The sequence below is a fragment of the Barbus barbus genome (genome assembly GCF_936440315.1).
Source record: "Barbus barbus genome assembly, chromosome: 21".
In the NCBI taxonomy this organism is placed as follows: domain Eukaryota; kingdom Metazoa; phylum Chordata; class Actinopteri; order Cypriniformes; family Cyprinidae; genus Barbus; species Barbus barbus.
In genome coordinates this window covers 20,345,722-20,369,291 of record NC_136749.1, presented here as the reverse complement: position 1 = coordinate 20,369,291, position 23,570 = coordinate 20,345,722, and the positions used below count along the sequence as shown (strand labels likewise).

Sequence of the window (23,570 nt, the reverse complement as noted above, 5' to 3'; positions counted from 1 at the left end):
TAATTTGTCCCTCTTATTGAACAGGGAAAGTGGCCTGTGGGCTAAGCTGATGGTCGATAATAGTCGGGGAGCTCAGAGGCCATGAGGCTGCAGGGTAGTTTTTCAGTCAGCTATATGAGCTGGCAGTGCAGCTGTTTGCAGCGCTTCAGCTTAGCAAGGTGTTTATCTTTTTGCCTGTTATTTTAGGATTTTGCGCACGTGTAAGCATTCCTGCCATGTGTAAAGTGAGAACCGTGAGATGTTTCATGTCTGACTGTACTACTGATTCTCTCACCCAACTTTTTATCTGTCTTCGTAAATAATTTAGGAAGTGTAGGCTAAGTCAGAGACACTGTGTCCTTTGAAATACACAAGACTCAAACCTTTATTACAGTATGACTCATACGAGATTGAAATTTTGTTTTAGGCACAGGCTTTATAATTCCCTAGTGCAGGCTTCAAGTACAAAAAATGGCCTACAGTACATTAGATGTTCTGCTTCTCTGCATCGAGCGAATTCAGTTATTCAGACAAAAATAAACTTAACGTCTTACAAAGTTTATAAGGCTGAACAAACCTTACCAAACTCTTTAAGAAGTGATTGGGTTTGTTGTAGCAGTATGCACTGGGTACTGAAAATGATATGAAGGAACACATATACACTACTATTCAAAATTCAGGGACTGGTAAGATATTATTGAATGTTTTTGAAAGAAAGCTCTTTTGCTCACCAAGGCTGCATTTAACTGATCAAAAATACTATAAAACAGTAATATTGTTAATGCTGACACAGTAAATATTGTCACACCATTTCAAATGTTTTCTATTTGAATATATTTAAAATGCAATTTATTCCTGTGAGGCAAAGCTGAATTTTCAGCAGCCATTACTCCGGGCTTCAGTATCACATGATCCTTCAGAAATTATACTAACTTGCTTGATTTGGTGCTCAAGAATTTTTCTTATTATTATTAATGTTCAAAAGAGTATTATTTGATTATCCCCAAACTTTTGAACGGCAGTGTAAAAAATAAAAATATGAATACAATGGCCTGAGGTATCTGTGTAATATTATGAGAAAAAGAACTAGGGTACCACTAGGGTTTTTTTTTTAGTCATATGAAGGTGGTTCTGACCTCCCATTTTGTGTTTTAAGGTGCCAAACCAGGGTGATGTTAAATTTGAAGCCTTTTAGAGAATGGGCTATTATTTTGGTCTCTGTGATTATATAATCTCATCTTGTACATGAATATGTGCGTACCCTTCCTCTTTCAGTCAAGGTGACTGCGTCCCACAGCCCCCTGGTGTTTTTTTACCCTATTTTGCCATTAAATAATATATTATTTCCTATGTGATGAGAGGAGAGCCTGCAAGTTGTTCCGTTGTGAAATATACATAGTCTCTTAATTGGATCATAATGATATTAAACGATATCAGAATTATTGAGACTCTGTTACAGTGCTTGTCAGTATGTGAAAATAATGTTTGAATCCAGACACTGCTGTGGTTTCAGGAAATGTGTGGTGATGTGTAGTTCATGAGGAAGGATGGATGTGTGGTCTGTAGGAGGAGAGCAGGCTGCTTTGTCATGATCTCCTTAGAGACAGATACTGATAGAAATCTCTGTGTGTGTGTGCGCGCTGTAAGTGTGTGCACGTCCTCCTGTAGTGAAGGTGTGATAGAAAGAAAAAGAGAAGGACTGAGAAATGAAAAATCTGCTTATCTGTGTCTAACTATTTAACAGTGTATCTAACGATAGGCCTATGTCTGTCTATCCATCTGTCTAACTTTTCAGCATTCTCCTTCTGTCTGTCTTGTCATTCTCCTTCTTGGTCTTTCTATCTGTTTGCTGGTCGATCTGTCTACTGCATCTGTCTCTCTAACTTTCTAAATATTGGTCTGAAAATCTCTCTTTCTGTTTAAAAATGTATCTGTCTGTCTGTTTACCTGACTGCCTGTCTGTTTAACTGTCTATACTTGACTATGTCTAACTCTTTGTCTGTCTAACAAACTGCCTTTCTAACTATTAGTATCTAACTAACTATCTGCATATCTACCATTCTTTCTGATTACTCTATATGTTTGTTAAATATCTAACCAATTAGCTTTCTGTCTAACAGTCTAACTATCTGTTGGTCTGACTGTCTAACCTTCTACTATATCTGTGTTGATATAACTATCTAGCTATCAGACTATTGGTCTATCCATCCATCTCTCCAGCTGTCTGCCTGTTTATCTAGCTGCCTGTGTTTGTTTATCTATTTATTCTACTTCACTTTCTATCTATCCTCCTTGTCTCTTTATTGCTCCCCTTTAACATATTTTGCTGCATTGTCAGATGTCACATTGAATGTTAAAATGAGCCATTTTGTCATGCACTGGTGCACCACAGAGTTCCCATCACACTGTATTATTCAATGTTATGACAGCACTGTAATATTAATAACCTGTTCTGTTCCTTTCATATCTGCATTATTGGGCCTAAGCTGCTCTTTATGGATGCTATATTATATATTAACTAAATTAAGAATTTAAATGATAATGACTTAAAGTTGTGAACACTCTCATGGTTTGGCCCTCTGACCCTAGATGTCTTTTAATAGTATGTTTGATATAATTGCATGCTAGGCACAGTTCAGAAACAGACTAAAACTGAATGCAGGACAACACTGACTAGCACTGGTTCCTGTGTTTTACTCTTACCCTGATGTTCTGGTATGTGTTGTGTTTGCTGCTTTTACCCAGAATGCCATAATACTGGAGGAACTGTTAAATGTGTTAAAGCTTTAAAGATCTACACGAGCGCTGAACTTTCTATTTCATATTCCCTTACAGATTTGATCCAGGCAACCCAAGAGTCCAATGTCAATATTCCCCAGATGGCTGATACCCTGTTTGAGAGAGCAGGAAATGCCAGCTGGATTGTGGTCTTCAAAGCTTTGGTCACCACTCACCACCTGATGGTACATGGCAATGAGGTGAGAAGCAAACAATTGATTTCTGTAATATTATTAAAATGATACTTGTGAGATAAACTAGACTTAAGGCAATATCCTGATATTTTTTTGAATGAAAGTAATAATTATTATAAAGCCAAAACGTCAGGTATGATTATGAATAGATGTTTGTGGTGTATATGCTGAGATGAAGTCTGTCTGTGGACTGATAAATCCAAAATATGCGACCTCTCTAGCAGTAGTTTTATCATTCAAACTAATGGTAATTTTTTACCAATTCCACAAAAAATATTAAGCAGCGCAACTAGTCGTGGCCTAATGGTTAGAGAGTCGGACTCGTAATCGAAAGGTTGCGAGTTCGAGCCCCCGGCCGGCAGGAATTGTAGGTGGGGGGAGGGAATGTCCAGCGCTCTCTCCACCCTCAATACCACGACTGAGGTGCCCTTGAGCAAGGCACCGAACCCCCAATTGCTCCCCGGGCGCTGCAGCATGGCTGCCCACTGCTCCGGGTGTGTGTTCACGGTGTGTGTGTGTGTGTGTGTGTGCATTTGTTCACTACTCACTGCTGTGTGTGTGCACTTGGATGGGTTAAACGCAGAGCACCAATTTCGAGTATGGGTCACCATACTTGACAATACGTCACGACTTTACTTTACTTTACTTTACTTTAACTATTTTAATTGATAATAATATAAAAAAAATACTTACACAACAAATCAGCATATTACTGTTTTTATGGTAAGAAATTTCGGTAACACTTTACAATAAGGTTCCATTTGGTAACTATTTAATGCTTAACTAACATTAACTAACAATGTGCAATATGTTTGTTACAGTATTTATTAATCTTTGATACTGTTAAAGGAACACTCCACTTTTTTTGAAAATAGGCTTAGCTTAGCTTAGCATAGATCATTGAATCTGATTAGACCATTAGCATCTCGCTCAAAAATGACCAAAGAGTTTCAATAATTTCTCTATTTAAAGCTTGACTCTTCTGTAGTTACATCATATACTAAGAACGACGAAAAATGAAAAGTTGCAATTTTCTAGGCCGATATGGCTAGAAACTATACTCTCATTCTGATGTAAAAATCAAGGAACTTTGCTGCTGTACCATGGGTGCAGCAGGCGCAATGATATTACGCAGCACCTGAAAGTAGTCCCTGCTAGGTAACTAGTTATGATATAGCTGGGGACTACTCCTTGATTATTACGCTGGAATGAGAGTATAGTTCCTAGCCATATCGCAACTTTTCATTTTCCGTCGGTCTTAGTACACGATGTAAGTACAGAAGAGTCAAGTTTTAAATAGGAAAATGATCTCTTTGGTCATTTTTGAGCGAGATGCTAATGGTCTAATCCGATTCAATGATCTATGCTAAAGTAAGCTAAAAGTGCTACCGCCAGACCAGGAGATCGGCTGAATGGATTCAAAAATTGTAACACTCAATTGTTTAACTCCAGGGGAGTTGTAAAATGAGCCTATTTTCCAAAAAAGAGCGTTCCTTTAATTAATAAAAATACAGTATTGGTACATTTTGGAATCAACATTAACTAAGATTGAATAAATGTTTTAGAATTAATTTCATTATTAGTTTATTAGTATATGTTAACTATTTATTACCCAAATTTCTTTCAAAACTTTTAAATGGTAGTGAATGTTCATTGGACAGGGGGCAAACACTTAAAAGCTGAAAGCAGTCTCTTTTATTGTTTGTGAAAATTACTGTACCGACCTGGCACATAATTTCCATTTCAGCTCAGAATGTATTAAATGGCTCAATAATGCAATTTAAAAAGTGGTTTGGAAAAGTGTTTTTTTCTAATTGATTCTGGCTTGGGTCGCAGATGTCTGCATTGCTGAAAGATGTTAATGCAGGGTCTGCATAATATTTAACCTACATCAACAGTGTGGTTTAAACTTAACAGTGCAAAAAACATTTATGAAGTCTTGCCTTGAATTTTAACCATTTGCTGAGGAGCTGATCCCTACAGCTGACCACCTATTGCACTCAAAGCCCTCTTGCTTCCTCTTATCACCGTTATCACACCCATCAGGCTCACAATAGGAGCAGAGACCGACAGGCAGGCAGATGCTCCAGCCCTCTCTCCCTCTCTCTCTCTCTCTTTTTGAATGTGCAGTTTACTCTTTCAATCAAGGCTGGCGCTGTGCAGTGACAGAGACATCGGAGAGTGAAAAGGCAGATGGCATTGGAAGGCAGAATGAGATAAAGAGCGAAAAGAATGGATGATAAAATGAGGGAGGGTGAAGGAACTGAGAGCTTGAGAGGAACTGATAGAATTCAGAGATATAGAGGTGCAGCTTCAAAGGATAATTGAATAAATATGAAGCTACGTGTATGCGGGTTGCGTGTGAATAGGCTTCACGTTATAAATAGTTTCAGGGACAGTTATAGAGGTGTGCACAAGGACATGCTAGTTGTGACATCATGGAATGGCAAAGGTGTTGCTCATGAATAAGAATTCTTGCCCAATTAGTTGAACAACCTCATATTTTATATATATGCTACAATACAAAAGGTTACAGGGCAGTAAGATTTTTTAAATGTTTTTGATTAAGTCTCTTATGCTAATCAAGGCTGCATTTATTTGATAAAAAATTCAGTAAAACAGTTTTAATCAATTTAATACATATTTGCTGAGTAAAAATATTAATTTCTTTCAAAATGATGAAAATTATGAACTTAATTGTTCTGGGATTTTAGATCACCAATGCTGATCTAGTGATTAATTTACTTACAAATTAATCAATAGGTCAGCATTTAAACAGAAAGAGACTGATTTGTTTGTCTTGTGATATTTAGTTTTGAGTAAGAGTGGTCCATAAAATCATCCATGGCTAAAAGTGTTGGTCCCCCATATGCATGTGATATTATGTAAAATACAGAGTGTTGATTACTCCTAAAAGCATTGCCTTCCATTCTGCTGAATGTGCAATGAGGGAAAATGTCATAACAATAATATATAGTAGATGAGCTCACTTTCCAATATTCTAATTAAAGAGAGCTATTCAATTATGAATGTGACCTGCCATACTGCTTTGTCTGAGGGGACAGAAGTGCTCCTTGATAATCTTCCCCCTAATGTTTAATTTGTTATTGTGGATATGAAGTGAGGAGAGACAGAGGTGTAGCTTGATAATCAGACAGGAAGTGATCAGACTGTTATACTCTCACTCTGGAGGAAAAAGTCTTGAGGATATGTGTTCTATAACATCAGGCTATGTGCCTCTACAGGTCACATACACAATGGAAGTATTTACCCTGATATATGGATATTTGAAATGGTTAGTATTCTGACCTAGATGATTAAAAGTGTTAGGTTCATTATACATAGCTTCATCTCCCCACAAGCCTCTATGTTGATCAGCTGACACATCAGTTAAACTCTGAAAGGCACAGCAGAGATGATGTAATGCTGGCATAGGTTTGCAAAACACACTTTGAAAAGATCATGCACAAGTAAATAAAATAATATACCTTAATATTTTTTTCTAGATTTCGGAATCAAAAATGCAAAAAATCAGTTTCTTTCATCAGTATTTTTTGTCTAATTTTCAAGTAAAACATCTAATCATGAAACAAATTTTTGAAAAAAAAAAACTGTTTTACATAAGGCTTCCTGTAGATATGTGTAGATATATCTAAAATTAAGCCCTCTACCTTACCTTACCCCTTACCTGTTGTTTTTTTTTTTCTTGAGCATAAATCTAACAAATCTAACAGCATTTATATATATATATATATATATGTATTGTAACAGTAAAGACAAAATTGCTCTGTTGGCTGTGGAGTCAAGACATTTGCAAATATGATTAAAAGATGAATATGAGACATATATGAATATAGAGTTCATCCCACTCATTGATGTGAGCATAAGTATTGGGACAGTTGAACATAAGGCAGATATAAAAGATTAAAAGCTATTATTTAGTTGCAGATCCCTTGCACACAATCACAGCAGTGAGTCTGTGACCCATAGACATCACCAGACTCTTGGTCTCATCCTTTGAAATACTTTTCCCAGCCTTTAATGCAGCCAATTCCAATTGTTGCTTGTTTTGGGGAGTTTCTGGCTTTACTCTCCTCTCCAGCTGGTGAAATTCATGTTCAATCGGATTTATATCTGGAGATTGACTTGGGCAATCTAAGACTTTCCATTTCTTTGCCCTTATTAATTCCTTGACTGAACTGGCAGGGTGTTTTGGGTCATTGTCCTGATGCAGTATGAAGCACTTCCCAATGAATCTGGTGGCATTTTCTTGAATATTGGTAGGCAAGATGGTTTTGTACCCTTCCAAATTCATTCTGCTCCTGTCATCATACATTAAGTCATCAGTAAAGTTGAGAGGGCCTGTTCCAGAGACAGCCATGCATCCCCATGCCATGACACCACCTCCACCATGCTTTACAGATGAGGCTGTATGCTTGGGATCATTTGCGGTTCCCTTTTTTTTTTCTCCACATTTTTGCTTTCCCATCAATTATTTTTAGTTAATATTTTCAGTACATTTCCTTTTCGTTACTCATTTCTGTTTTTCCTTGTCTTGTTTGGCTACAGTTTTTTTTATTTAATGTGTTAAGCTGCGTAAATTAGTTTGCAAATTCAGGCTGTATTCACTGCTTATATGCAGAGAGTGTTCTGTTTTTTCTTGATCAAACCTCTGCTATTATTTCCATATTTGCATTCACTCCCACTCAGAGCTTTAATGTGAGTTCTGAGTGATTAGTCATTATTAGATGGTGATATCGGGTTTGTAGAGTTTTTTTATTTTCTTCACTGAAGAGCGTTTTTCATGTAGGCCTACAGTTCTGCATTTCTTATGCCTTTCTTCTTATTATCACTCTATCTCTGTCAGTTGCTGTTGGATATTTTTTATTTATTTATCTTATATTTATTTATTAAGGACAATACTGAAATTGTAGTCTTTCGTGTTGTGAAAAACAGCATTTTAATTATTCCAAATTATAATAATTAATGCACATGAAAATTATGACTTTTTTTTCTTTCTTCAGAGGTTCATCCAGTACCTGGCCTCCAGGAACACCTTATTCAATCTTAGTAATTTTTTGGACAAAACTGGCTCTCATGGTAAGTATTATTGCATGCAGTGAATTTAGTTGCTGATCAAAATCTTCTTGTTTGACATAAAATCACTGTGAAAAGGTATGCGAGCTATAATTAAATGCACAGATCTTAAATTAGCCGCTGAGAATTCTTATTTTGTCAACTTTGTTGTCATTTGAATTTGTCTATGAAGTAAATTATTATCAGTCTGTTGTATTTAGAAAAGCTTGTACTTTCAGGTTACGACATGTCAACGTTTATCAGACGCTACAGCAGGTATCTGAACGAGAAGGCGTTTGCCTACAGACAGATGGCTTTCGACTTTGGCCGAGTGAAAAAAGGGTAAATGAGTCCTCTGCTACACGGCTGTACCCTGAGTTAAAAAGTGTGCCTAGTGCATTGGACTGTGTATATATATATATATATATATATATACTGAGCAATAACAGATTTGAGTGGGATGCTGGGAAATCAAGGACAACCTCTAGTCCCTTGTGTTGCTGCTGTAGAAAAGCAGTTAAATTCAACAAGTTTCCTGCTCCCTTGGTAATACTGTGTGCAAGACCTTTGTTAAGTAAAATTGGGCATTACTCACAGGCTGCCTACTGTATGTTTGCAACCAAGGTCTCATTGCAGGCACAATGAAGGAGCTACAACACATAAATTGGCTGATTTAGCTTGCTTAGACACCCTGAATATGACAGTTCACGGCTAACAACTCAAACAGAATAATAGAGTGACAGAGTCCACACCACAACTGTAATGATAACGGCACAGTGGAAAGATGTCGACTCATTGGAATTACTTTCAGAATGTGGTGATAAGGATAAAAATATAGACAGCCAATCAGAATCCATCCTGCTTTAACGAGCTTAAGCATTTAAAGCGGCATATGACAGAACTGCAGCACGTGCTTATAAAAAAACAGAATGTTTTGGTATGGACACCAAAATAGTTGCCGTTATAGTTCTCATTAGTTCTCGATATCTTTATATTCATCATTCTTGGTGTTAATGGGACTTAAAGGGATAGTTCACCCAAAAATGAAAATTCTGTCAGTAATTACTCAGGTTCATGTCGTTTCAAACGTATAAGACCTTCGTTTACATTTGGAGAACAAATTAAGATATTTTTGATTAATTCCGAGAGATCTCTGACCTTCTCATAGACAGCAAGAATCCTAACACGATCAAGGTCCAGAAACGTAGTAAGGACATCGTTAAAATAATCCATGTGACATAAGGGGTTCAACCGTAGTTTTACGAAGCTACAACAATACATTTTGTGCGCAAAGAAAACAAAAATATTTACTTTATTCAACAAATCGTCTCCTCCGTGTCACCCTGGCGCCATTTTGGAGAGTATCACCTATGTAAACAACAAATGTACGCCGATACGTTGTTTACGTTCACAAACAACGTATCCGAATACATAAGTTGCATACATTGTTTACGTATGTGATACTCTCCAAAATGGCTCCAACATATTTGGCAGAATCATTTATTTCATACAGTATATAGGTAGTTAATATAAAACATGTTGAAGAACTTTATTAATTAAGTTTTCAAATTGAAATGCAAACAGATGCGAAATTCATCACTGTTTCCTTTACTTGTTTTTTTTACTATTTTCACTATCTTAAATGGTCCTACAGTGTAACAAATTAAGGTTTAAAGGTATTTATCATGAGATGTAAAATTCAGCTTTCTAGATGTGTTAATATGCTGAGTTAGATAGAAAGCCAATGATTGTTATTCTTCTTTTGATCATGTTCACTCGCATATATTATTTGAAATGAATGTCATGTGAATGTGTCTTACTCAGTGCCGATGGTGTGATGAGAACAATGTCTACAGACAAGCTCTTGAAAGGCATGCCCACTCTGCAGAGTCAGATCGATGCTCTGCTGGAGTTTGATGTGAGTCTGCTTCCTTTCACTATCATAGGCTGTATTAACACCTGATGCTTTTACACAGGCTTCAAACTTGACAAGTATCATGACTAGTTAGGATACACTCTTGCAAGATACGAATCTGTCACATACTGACATTTTAAATGATGTTTTCAGAATTTGAAAAACAACAGAATCTGCACTTTATGTTCAGTAAAGCTTTTGTGCTGTAAGGTAGCTAGTTAATTTTGACAGCTGGTGAATAAATATATTTACAGCTCATAGAAGCATTAGTTTCTTTGACTTGCCTCTCATTCTCTTGCTTTGTTGTTTCAGGTTCATCCAAAAGATCTTGTCAACGGGGCGATCAACGCTGCCTTTCTGTTGCTTTTCAAGGATCTGATCAAGTTGTACGCCTGCTATAATGATGGCATCATTAATCTCTTAGGCAAGTCTGGAGAAGTTTTGAGATTTCAAAGACGGTGGTTTGACATCTGCAAGATTTGGCACAACTATATGATTTACTGTGATTTCTTTGTTCATTTTTAGAGAAATTTTTCCACATGAAGAAAGGACAATGCAAAGAAGCGCTGGAAATCTATAAAAGGTTCTTGACACGAATGACCAGAGTCTCAGAGTTCCTCAAAATTGCTGAGGTATGTTTGCTTTAATTATAAAATGTTCACTGAAAATTGCATTTGTGGTTTAAGGTTATGTAATATATTCTTACATTGTCTTTCAACAGCAAGTGGGAATTGACAAAAACGATATTCCTGAGCTCACGCAGGTAAGGTTCTTTTTAAACAGCATTTTCCACCTTTTTTCCATTCATCATGATGCCAACACTCTCCACGTCAGTACTAACAGTGCATGTCTGTATTGTGGTGTTGTTAATATGTGTTGCATGTGTCGTAGCCCTCTAATCCTAGCTGTTTTAGCAAAATTGAGAGATTATTACCTTTCCCTGGCCATTGAGCCAGTCACAGACATCCATGTGCTACATATACAAGGTCATTTATCTCTCATGATGGGGCATTTGTCAGATGGAACGTGTTCCATGGATCCATTCTGTCCTGTCCCCTTAGGCTGATTGACAGATTCTGTACCTGTCTTCTTATTTCAGCGGTGCAGATTGATCACACAGGCTGAGAGTGTGAGTAGCCTGTGGAGCTTTCCACTTGGGAGATTCCTGCAGCTCAGGAGAGAGCAAAAGTCAATCCTCATTAGCGCTCATCAAATAAACTGCACACAAAATCTCATTTTAGAGTGAACTTGGATGACGAATCATGATCGGAGTAGCAGCGATGCTTGCTGTCTGAGATGAGAACTCAAGCTGCAGTCACATTTGCATCTCAGTAATGCTGAAGAATCGCCAAGAATAGAGTTTCCACAATCATTAAGACCCCTGTAACATGTCGAATAAAGCAATTTGCATAGAAACTACTTAAAGACGTCTGACAATTTTGGGAATTTAAGTAAATTTCTCTCTAAAGGAGTATTTAACTGACATTTTAAAGTGGTGGCTCCATTTTAGATGAGCAAAATATGAAAATAACATGCACTTTCCATGAATATGGAAAACTTTGGTGTTCTCTGAATTTTTTTTAAAGCATTACAGGCACAAATTGCATGTTTTTCCTTTATAAGAGCTATTATGATTTTGGTAATTTTGGCTTTTTGTGCACAAACGTTTTTTATTTTCACCATATTACAAAAAATGCCCCTGAAGTAATATAAACCTTTCATACAGCATTTATTTTTATTTTTATGGTCTTTTTTTTTCCTTTTTGTTTTTCAAATATTGTTCAAATTTGACTCCCAATAAGCAATATTTTGAACACTTTCTTACAGCAGAATTAAAAAAAAATCTTTTTATTTTTACGGATTTTTAAAAATTTGTTTTACAAATGTGGTGTTGTTGACTGCCTCTGTCAAGCTTTCAAGACTAACCTAAAAAATCAAGCAAATATTATTTTTTAATTAATAGGAAATACACATTTAAATTAGAAAATTATTATAAATTAAATATATACACTGCCCTCCAAAAGTTTGGAAACGCTTAGAAAAGTGGGGTTTTGGACAATATTGGCATGAATCCATTTTAATTTGTGGTAATTTTGCACTGATAAGGGACAACACAAACTACGAAAACATATTTTATTACCCATCTCCAGCCCGCCCCGTCCCAGAGTCCCCGGGTAGTCCCTCTGCTGCTCCTCCTGCAGGATAGTGGCATAATTGTTACTGACCGACTGCATTTCTGTGCTTCCACTGGGAGCGTCAGCCACCCCAGTGTGGTTGGGCTCAGCAGGCCCAGCGCCGCTTCTACTTAGGGAAAGACTGCTCCGCAAGGAGTGCCGCCCAGCTCGGGGGAGCGTGGTGGAATCGCACACCCAACCGCCGGTGGGGCCTGGCCAAGCGATCGAGCCGGAACAGGTCAAGACCAGCTCCCGTTCTTAAACAGTTTATACATAGAAAATTTTTTAATTTTCGATTCATAAAAATATCCACCATTAGCAGCTATTACAGTTCTGCATAATCTGGGCATCCGAGCTGTCAGTTTATTCAAACATTGACTTTGAATTGGCAATCAATTGTTGAAGCTACAGTATTAAGGTGTGCTGACCCAAAAATCTTTTAAAAACCTGGACCAAGTTTAAACCAGTAACCAGGCATCACAGCTGGCAACGGGGCATGTCTGACTTTGACATGTATAGGGTAAACGTACCTATTAAGCTCACCAAAATCTACATTGAGACATATTTAGTGCACAAGATATTGGTTTCGGTACAAAAAGTTATGTTAAAATTAAATATGAATCTCTCACATAAAAATATTTAATTTTATTTTAAATGAAAAAATAATTTTGATTAAGATATACATCATTAAATGCAAAAAGTCTGGCTGTGCTTAATGGGTACATTTGTGTACCCTTTAAGCACACCCCTGTTCCCATTAAGCTCACATCATGTTTTATTAAAAATTATTGTTTATTTTAAAAAACCTTTTTAAAGAATAATTAAAAAAAATATATATTTGAAGGTACAAAGTCAATAAAAAAACCCAAAAACAAACAAACACTAAAATCAAGCAACAAGGCATTCAATTTGATCAGTTATATATTCATAGTGAAGTGTCATTTCAGCACACTGCAACATCAAGACTAGTCCACTGCTGCTCCAATTAAGCTCAGTATGCTCTCTTTAAGCTCTTCCATATTAACCATCTATGTAAATACTTCATAAACAGACTTTAAATATTAACTGATGGTTGTCACTTTAAGTTAATCTTTATAAAATGTCTAATAACTTATTTTAACAGCTTTAAGATGACAAAATCGAGACATAACTATAGTTTTCACAGTAGTGTACCCTTTAAGCTCACCTTAAAATAATATGAAATCTTTAAAAATTACAGTACTGTAAAACCACAGACCAGCAATAAACTGTTAATTTATAATATTATGGATGTAAAAGTACAAGCCAGTAATGCCTGTGAAGTAATATGTTAGAGTAGCACACAATCGTATACATCTAGTCAGCTATCTGTGTTCTGTAGCATCTGTGCTATGTTGCTAAAACTATCTTTTGGATCTAATGTAATTATTTCCCACATCCAAGTTCCAGGTTATAATATGCAAAAGTCTGAACATTAATCTCTTAAATTTACAACAAGTAGTGAAACTTACCCCAAATAAAGACTTAAACATCTAGAAAACACACATTTAAGGAGCTCCTCTTTTGGTGAAAGTTTTTAGACAGCTTTCAAAATGGCCGCCGGACAGTGTGAACACATGGAGACTCATATCTCAGTGTGCAATGATCTGATTGACTTCAAATTACAGGAGGTATGTAGTAACAAACACATCAATTGGTTAAGACATCAAGTAGGATAATATATTTTATTTCTTTTTATAATCTGCGCTCAAAAATTAAAGTGTGCTTAAAGGGTACGTTTACCCAATATTGCCATTGTTATGTTTTATTGCTGGTCTTCAATGATAATGTCAAGTTACTTTAATGTACTTGCACCAAAAAATGATAAGGATTTATGCTGATATCGTCCAAAAACACACTTTGCCAGGGGTGTTTCCAAACTTTTGGAGGGCAGTGTACATAAATATTTTGACCTAAATATAACCACCTTACCATTTATTGAATAGTTTCAGTTTCCTATTTTGCACCCTATTCATGTAAAATAGCAACACTGTGAATCAGGCTCTATAAAACAGAACATCCTAATGGTTTTATGATTGTGGAAGCTCTGTTGTGAGATTAAGAGGGGTTTCATGCTGGCAGAAATGGGGGAGGCTTGCTCTGAAAGCATGCTGTGCGTGATGTTAGGGCAGGATTGTTGCCTTCGGATATTCTGGATCAACGGCGGAGTTCAGGACATGCTGGAGGGAGACGTGCATGACTGCCTGGGTTCTGGATTTGGCAGTGGTTGTAATTGGGTTTTGGCCTGGGATGCACAGCTATGTAGCTCAAGAAACGTGATGAATTTTTACAGGGTGTATTAATGTTCACACACATTTTAGATATTCCCTTAGCCCCTATTTAAAGGGAATCATTTGATAGCTGCGTTTGGCAAAGTTCGATGGATCATAGCTTCTTACATGATCAGTTGTGCATGCAATCACAATCTATATAACCAAACAGAATTTTAATTTGCAGACTATTAGTTTTTAGCGCTATTAGTGTGAAGATATGAGTTTGAGAAAAGTCTCCGTCTCCCACTATAATTAGTAATCAAAAGAAATGTTTTGAAAAATAAATTATTCAGTTAAGCATTTGTGTCACAACAAAAAACTCGAAAAGACGCAGCACTAGTCTTTCTAGGTTCTTAACCGCACACATTTGTCTTTAACCCACTGTTTTAAGATCACTATTATCAGAGCACAGGGTAATTAATGGATTTATTGTATGCAAATTAATCTTTATTATACATTTGTAAATGTGTATGACAGTGTGTAACTGTGTATGAGAGACCAAGAATGGGAAAGGGGGGTGAGTGATATTGAGGGTATGCCTGAGGTTAGAGGACTGGTGTATTCGACCAACACTTCAGATCAATCCTCAATCCTTAGAGGCGCTTCTCAAATCGCTAATCTGTCTGCTGGAGCGCCAGTATAATTCTCTGAGAGTGCTGCCCTGAAGGATTGGTTTAGCTGCCACTGCTGGTATTACTGTGTGAAATAGCATACATTATTTTGATGAACAGCATATATTAAGCATATATAAGCATATATTAATCATACTTTGGAATACTGTATTCTGATTGGTCAAACACACCATCTTGCTCTATTTTACACAGAACTGCTTTAACATTTTGCAGGCTTATTCTGTTGTCATCATACTTTTAAATTTAAAATTTAAAATTACTTCATATTCTAGAATGCATTTTGTTTTTATGTAAACTGCTACAGACATATAGCAGGGTCATCAAATTCGACAAGGCACGCCACTCTATCTGTACATGATGAGTATATTTGATTTTATGGTATTAATAATGATATGATTACAGACCTGAGACCTTTTCAAGATGAATTTCATAATTGTAAAGGTTTTGTGGCATCAGATGTCATATCATGTATGTTAGATATGTGTATTTTGACTAGACCTAAACAATCAATAAATGCTCTGTGGATTACGTATTACGGCTCATCATATTGCCCTAGGCTTTTATTTAGCTGTTATTCATGAATTAACCACAAAAATGGTCCAGTTTTTATATATTATTTTAATTTGTGTGATTTGTCTGGCCTATTTAGCTGTAACTGCATGACATTTTTACCCATGAGATAAACCCACCTGCGATAATGCTGCATGTCTAACAAATCATTTGCTCTGAATCTTGCTCTCAAACTCATGCCTGAATGCATAAGTGAGCATGTTGCAGTGCATTGTGGGCCCCACTGGGGCTGTGAACTAAAGTATTGTGCTCTGCATCTGAACAAGTGTAAACCTTACTTAAAAAGCCTATATGTCTATTGCTTGTATACAATTATTGTCTTACTAAAAAGTGTTATAGTAATTTTCTAGTACATTTTGTCCTCTACTTGTCTTCATTTAGTGTTAGCAGCTTGACTTTGTCTTTTTTTGTTTTGCAGTCTCAAACATTGTGTCCTTAGTGGTAGGTCACTATTAACAATGCATTGTTTTGTGGCTTTATAGGCCCCTGAGAGTCTTCTGGAATCTCTGGAGACACATCTCAACACGCTTGAAGGGAAGAAAGTGTAAGTGCTTTAATTCCTTTGAATAACATGAAGTACTAAAATACACAAGTCTCTGCTTTATCTCAACAAGCAAAGCCTTTTTACTGCTAAAATAACTACTTTTATTACAAAAAGTAATACTGTTCCTCCTTTTCTTGTGTTAACAGTGATGAGTAAGTATTTCTCCAGAATTAACTTGTATGTAGACATGATTATATTTTCGTACTGTAATGGTGATGTCATCATTGTGGTGTTCAAAGTTCTATAGACTGATGGTTGAACTTTAATTGTAAGTTTCAGCATTTTAAAATGCTGAAGTTCCCTCTCTCTATAGAATGAATTAGTTTTGGTCTAACTTTATAATTATGTTCACTCTGTACAAACTGAACCAGACTGAACTTAACATACTAACAGTGCCAGCCCAGAATTGATCGATTTCTCCGTATGAATTTCAGTGTCATGTGCATATTTGTATTGTAACTGAATACTCCATGTTCCCCGATGCATGCCTGGGGAAGGGGGATATTTTGGAATTGTTTATATTTTCTACAAAATTAAATAAAATAAAAAGTAGCAGAGAAATTAAATATTTTATTTTTATTAATAATGCCTTGTTGACCTGCCTGCTGTTTGAAAATGCTTCTTCATGAATTATTATAATTCCATCATTTAACCTTTTGAGTATGATGTTTTGTAAAAGTAATTTACTTATTTTTTTTACATTTTCTATCACTAGGTCACCGACTAAGGTGAGTAATGAATAAAACTACATTTTTAAAAATGTATTTATGCAGTATAACACTATAGATCAGAAGTTTGGGGTTGGTAAGATTTCATTTTAGATATTTAAAGTCTTGTATGCTTACCAAGAAACTACAGTAAAAAGAGTAATATTGTGAAATATTACAAATAATATAAATGTTTTTTATTTGAATATATTTTTTAAAATATTCCTGTGTGACAAAGCTGAATTTTCAGCAGCCATTACTCCAGTCTTCTGTGTCACATTAGAAATATGCTGATTTATTGCTTGAAACATTTCCTATTATTATCCATGTAGAAAACAAAAATGCGCTGCTTAATATTTTTTGTGGAAACCATGATGTTCTTTCAGGATTCTGTGAAAGTTCACATTTATTTGAAACAGAAATATCTTATAATATCTTTACTGTCACTTTTGATCACTTTAATGCTTCCCTGCTGAATAAAAATATGAATTTATTTCACATAAAAATCTTACTGACCTCCAACATTTGAACAGTAGCTTATATTATTCTGCATAATATTATACAGCAATATAACCCGTTATTCATGTTATTGTGTATTCAATTTAATATATGGTGCTGTAAACCCAACATGACACATGTAGAAGGGATCTCCAACAAATAATGGAACACCTGCTGGTACCCCTGCAAAAAGCGCAGAGGCCACCGCTGCAGCAGCTGGGGTTACTGAGACCGCCACAGCAAAGCCTGCAAAAGCAGCACCAGCTACAACCACCATCAAGTAAGATAAAATTTTTTATAAAAATGTCTCATCGTACATAAAACACAAGCATCCTTGAAATGCCTTTGCTGTAGATGCGTCACTCTCTCTTGTCTTTTTCTCTCTACAGCAGTGGTTTTAATGATCTAGTTGATTTTGATCTGTTGGCTCCAACTACAGGGGCTTCAGCGGCTCCCACAGCATCATGGGGAGGTGAGCTGTGTCATTTAGTATGTTTTGTAGAGTGTTGTTGGGTTGTTTTATTACATTCTTTAATATTGTTTTATCTGGTCTGGTCAAGTGATCACATTTCAGATTAAAAGTGTGTAAAAAATTCCAGCATTTATTGTTATAAAGCAGGGGTCACCACACTTGGTCCTGGAGGGCCAGTGTCCTGCAGAGTTTAGCTCCAACTTGCCTCAACACCCCTGCCTTGAAGTTTCAAGTATACCAAGCAAGACCTTGATTAGCTGGTTCAGGTGTGTTTGGCTGAGGTTGGAGCTAAACTCTGCTGGACACCGGCCCTCCAGGAACATGTTTGGTGACCCCTGTTATAGAGAGTAAAAAGCTGGAGGTTTTGGTTTTTATTCATGTGTTTATGATTCATATCACCATTATATATTAGTTAATCCATTTAGCGAAAATGCAGATAACATTTTCTACCCAAATTAGGCCAATTAGGGGAATATATATTCAGTGGGCACTCTAATGAGTTATAATGACAGATTAATGGGAAATGTTCCTCCTCTCTGGTTTTCTGCCCAAACTTATCAAGTCCCTGCAACTTCTTTAGAAAGAAAAATTCTCCAAGTACTGTAGAAATCAGCTGATCCAGGAACAGATCAAACATCTGTTTTCATCTAACATTCTCTTCTGCTTTTCTTTCTCACTCCTCTTGTTTGGTAATGGTTCAGATCTGCTTGGTGAGGGTGAGTAAAAATGATTATCAGGTTGCAAATACATCCAGGTTCTGCCCAAAACATTTTTAACCTGCAAAAATCAACATATTTATTTTATTTTATTTTTAATTTAATTTGATTTGATTTAGTCATAAAAACTTTGTTTGAAAATCATTTCAAAATTTGAATGGGCGTGGCACTCAAACTGTTCACTGTCCGAATCTTCACACTTCTGATCCAGCTGTAGCTTATGAAGTCATTTTGCTAAAATCTCTCCACAAAAAAACTCTGAGCTTTCTTTCATCCTGTCTACACCTCTTCCTTGTCACCACTTATTGGCTGTGGTGGGCTTCCAGACTCTCTGGCTGCTCCTGCCGCTAGCTCTGAAGCGCCCCTCTCTGAGGCTGACTCTGCCGCCGCAGCCTCTGCTACCGAACCTGCAGCTGACGCCATCACTGCCCCGGCCGCTGCCTCGCTGCCAGTGCCTGCCCCGGCCGCTGCCACCATCTCAGACATGGATCTGTTCGGAGGTCAGTCAGGGCATCTCCAGGCTTAACTATCAGGGAAGAATGGGACTTCATGGATTGTTTAGCAGTCAGTTTGGTCGGTTTGTGTACATGGATTGATAATGGTATTATTTGAAGTCACTTAGCTGACACATTATGGTACTTCAGTAACTTGTCAATTTGATATACAAGTAAACAGCCTTTGCCATATTGGCAAGCTTAAATTACCCTTTCTTTCATAGCTTCACCAATATGTGGCCTGAAGTTACTATCATGTAGGTAAAAGCTAATTAGTTCAGTAGACCATTATATATTTATTCATTTACCAGAAGCTTTTGACAATAGTATAAGCAGATAGGTTTAAGCCAAAAGAGAAAAAAACAGACGTATTATTAATCCTTCCATACAGCTGAGTTGATTCATTTTTTATGAAGCAAACTACTAATAAAGCTAAGGATTAGCTCACTTGAGATTAGCTTGCTAGCATGGATGTTTTTCAGTAATTATGTCGCCTACAGCAGACATTTCAGCTTTGATTATACAAGGTCATTGGCAGGCAAATATCGAAAAAATTAGATTCCTTGTAAATGTTTAAATCCAGGCCAGTTCAAGTTTCAGTCTGCCAAAGAAGAGTTCAGATGCAAAAACCTCTAAGTGCCATATGAAATGTTCTTCTAAAATGAGCAATTTTATCAGGTTCCTATATTTATATTAAGTTATTTAACTTTAATTGCATAGAAAAGGACATACATTGCCATTAAAGTGAAATGACTGAAACCACACACAAGAGCCTGATAAAAATTTTATAATTTTAGATGAAAATAATTTCAGATGGCACTTTTAGAGGCTTTTGCATCTGAACTCTTCAAATATAACATTTATGTTTTGATGTAGGAAAACCAATTAATTACACATTGAGCATGGAATTAAAATTTTTAAAATATATTTTTTATTTAATTTAAAATGAGAGACTGTTATAATATTTTAAAATATTTTTATTTTACATTTTTTTAATTTTCCATTCCAAATATGTCTATATAGTTTGTACTAATTTTAATATTAATTTAAAATTTCATTATTTTAGTACATGAAGTTAAACTACATGAAAATGAGAAATGCTGAAAATAAAATAGTTAAACATTTTTAATATATATATTATTTTAAATAACATTTATTTATATATATATATATATATATATATATATATACACACACACATATGTATGTATATATTATATAAAGAAATATAATATATATAATATTTAATATATTTCTTCTTCTTTTTTAGTTTTAATTTATAATAACTCTGCTGGGAAGACACAACAATTTTACACAACATTACAGACACAGATCCCTGAATAAATCATCCACAATTTGTTTTCCATTCAAATCTATAATTTGTAACCTTGACATTTGAATGTGAAACTGCTTGGACATAAGACAAAAGTACATGCAGAAATATTATGCAGAATTAATGCATTTCTTTCAAATGCTAAATAATTCTGTGTTATATAGGACGTTGGCTCATTTCGTACAAAGCTATGCAGTCTGTTGATTTAATATTCCTCTAATTAAATCAACCAGCAGTTAAACAACCCCAAGCTGTTTTTTTTCTCCCAGCTAATAAATGAATTAATTCATACCTGGATGTGCAGGTCTCCGTGGGGTTTGAAATATTATATGCTTCTATGTTCATCACTGCCTCAGCTTTAGCTAACAGAAACCATGCTGTCAAAGCCAAACACTTTCTTTTACTCACTTGTTGGTCCTGACGGCATTGACAGGATGTTTCACGCAGCCTGACTCATTTCCTTCTGTGTGTGTGTGTGGACACACTGAATTCAACTGTATACAGCCCACACTGGTATATTTTACTGCCATTTGGGTCGTATAGAGTGTTTCTGTTTACTTGTAATCTTTCTATCTATCGCCTCTTCATCCCCGTTTCTTTTTCTCTGTTGGGTTTTGTTGGTCTGGTTCTGGCCAGACGCATTTGATCCCTCCCCAGGCGATGGTCCAAGCGAGGGTGTGGCCCCTGCAGCTGCTGCCGATGCATGTGCCGGATCTGGTGGGTGCTCATCCATACACAAGATCCACCCTGCTTTTTATTTGTGTGTGCCTATGTATTTATGGATGGATATGAAAGGTTTGTGTGTATGGGTGTGTGCCTGAATGGAAACATGAAATCCAGCAACCGCTATGGTCAACAATCTGTGTGTGTGTGAGCGAGAATGCATGCAATTTTGTTCGCATTGCTTGAGTTAATAAACCCTGCTTTTTCCCACATGTTACAGCAAAATCATTTTGTCCATGAGCTGCCTGAGCACATACACTGTTTTCTGCGGGCACAATTGATGATTTCTGTCCTTACAGTGCAAAAATCATTTTTATTTACTGTTTTTGTCTTGTTTTACATGTATACATCCTTAAAACATTAAAAGCAACATTATATGACTTTCAGAGAATATATCTTGTTTATTTTTCTTACATTGTAGCATGTATTTTTTTTCTTTTGGTTTTAAGCATAAAACTTTAATGCATAAAAATAATTCAAGATGTATTTTCTGAACGCCGAGTTGCTTCTCAATTTATTTTGTTTTAAGGATGTTTAGATGCTTTACTTGAAAACAGGACAAAATATTTTCAAGAAAACTTTCTGCTATGTTAACCTTACTAATAATTCAGCTGCACACATTAATCTTATAATTTCCCTTCCAGTGTATATTTTCAGTATCAGTGATTCATTCTAACAACTTTAACTTTTATTTAAAAAAATCTGAAGAGCAGAAGCTTAGTGGTTGTATTTACATAGTGCAGCTACTGTGTCATAGAACATGAAAAGACTTACGTTTACCTTTATATGTGCTTTTATTGTAACATTAACTTAGCTCTGCTTCCACATTACTGCTAGGACTTAAAAATCTGCAACCTATGGCATCCAGACTGTATTTCTTGTTTTATAATTAATGGTTTCTCTATAGACAGAGCATCCAGAGGTATGTATAATTATACAAAATAATTTTTTAATGGTGGTTGCAGTACTAAGGTTAATGGTGTCTTAAAGTGTGCTTTTAAAGGTAAAATCCATCCTCTCTTTCTGTGACTTCAGTGTTCCTGAAGTTATGAGCTTTTCTTTTTTTGTTTGCAGTTTTTGTTATTTAACAAACCTTCCCCATTCCATTTTCACCTGCCAACCCTTCCCAATAAAGACCCCTGGGCTCCATCCGAGGGGAGTTCAAGCATTGCCCCAGAGCTGGACCTCTTTGCCATGAAGCCGGTAGAGAGTGTTGCTGCCGCAGCGTCTCCTACCAGTGCCGAGCCGAGCATCTCGCCAACAGCGGCCCCAACTACCCCTTCTCCTCCCACCGCTACTGCCACCACCACCGCCACCACTACCACAACCACATCCGCTACAGCTGAGTCCGTGGCTCTGCCAACACTAGACCTCTTTAGTGGTAATGTCTCTGCTGGAATTCTGCCTCTGTCTTGCTTTAATCTGCATTATGACAATATTAACTTGCTAAGCTAGTTCCCCAACATTATTAAGATTCTCTTTTGTTTGATTCCTCTCATTTAGATTTATATTTTATGTTTTGGTCATTCTGGATTGTGAATCATGGCCTTAACTACCTTTTCAGCGCTGAATAATATTCTTGATGTTATATATATATATATATATATATATATATATATATATATATATATATAGTAATTGTACAATAATACTGTAAAATTACTCTAATTGTATATGTAAATATAATTGTACACTTCCGTTCAAAAAATGTTTTAAAGAAATTAATATTCCGCAAGAAAGCATTAACTTGATCAAAAGTGACAGTAAAGTTGCAAAATGTTGCAAAAAATGTGTATATCAAATAAATTGCTCTTTCTACTATCACTAAATCACATTTTCCTCAAAAATATTGTGACTGTTTTCAACATTGATAATAAGAAATGTTTCTTGAGCACTAAAATCATTATTTTACAATGATTTCTGAAAGATCATGTGACACTGAAGACTGAAGTAATGGCTGCCAAAAATTAAGATTCGACATCACAGGAATAAATTACATTTTAAATATATTAAAATAGAAAATCGTTATTTTAAATTGTAATAATATTTCACAAATGTACTTTTTACTGTGTTTTCGATCAGAAAAATGCAGCCTTGGGCATAATAGAATTTTATATATATATATATATATACCCAAATTCAACCTTCTACTGAAATTCTACCCAAATTCTATATTCTACCTATATACCTATATTCTACCTATATACAGTATATAAGGTAGAATATATATATATATATATATATATATATATATATATACACCTAAAATTTTGAACGGTATTGTACATATTTAAAATATTTGTAAAATAAAAGCTGTAATTGTAAATATTGCTATTGTATAACAATGTAAAATAAGACTATATTTGCAAATAAAGAGGGGTGGTCAATGTCACTGATTCACATTTGGCCTCTAAAATTGCACTGCAATCTGTCAAAATCCAGGATTTGCAGTGACCACATTTTTCCTGCAGTCA

The 23,570-nt window shown here is 35.7% G+C and overlaps 1 protein-coding gene across 1 annotated transcript in view; it reads left to right on the top strand.

Moving 5' to 3' along the window:
- LOC306887475 (clathrin coat assembly protein AP180-like) overlaps positions 1-23,570 on the top strand; it is a gene marked incomplete at its 5' end in the record, with an annotated part of 45,772 nt that overhangs the window by 10,056 nt on the left and 12,146 nt on the right. Inside the window, 15 exons of the mRNA XM_079445219.1 lie at positions 2,815-2,957; positions 7,976-8,051; positions 8,267-8,369; positions 9,852-9,945; positions 10,255-10,366; positions 10,468-10,574; positions 10,664-10,705; positions 16,092-16,153; positions 16,869-16,881; positions 17,502-17,638; positions 17,748-17,830; positions 18,532-18,546; positions 18,873-19,046; positions 21,010-21,090; positions 22,232-22,477. Coding sequence (XP_079301345.1) covers positions 2,815-2,957; positions 7,976-8,051; positions 8,267-8,369; positions 9,852-9,945; positions 10,255-10,366; positions 10,468-10,574; positions 10,664-10,705; positions 16,092-16,153; positions 16,869-16,881; positions 17,502-17,638; positions 17,748-17,830; positions 18,532-18,546; positions 18,873-19,046; positions 21,010-21,090; positions 22,232-22,477 — 1,488 coding nt within the window. The remainder of the gene's footprint in view (positions 1-2,814; positions 2,958-7,975; positions 8,052-8,266; positions 8,370-9,851; positions 9,946-10,254; positions 10,367-10,467; positions 10,575-10,663; positions 10,706-16,091; positions 16,154-16,868; positions 16,882-17,501; positions 17,639-17,747; positions 17,831-18,531; positions 18,547-18,872; positions 19,047-21,009; positions 21,091-22,231; positions 22,478-23,570) is intronic.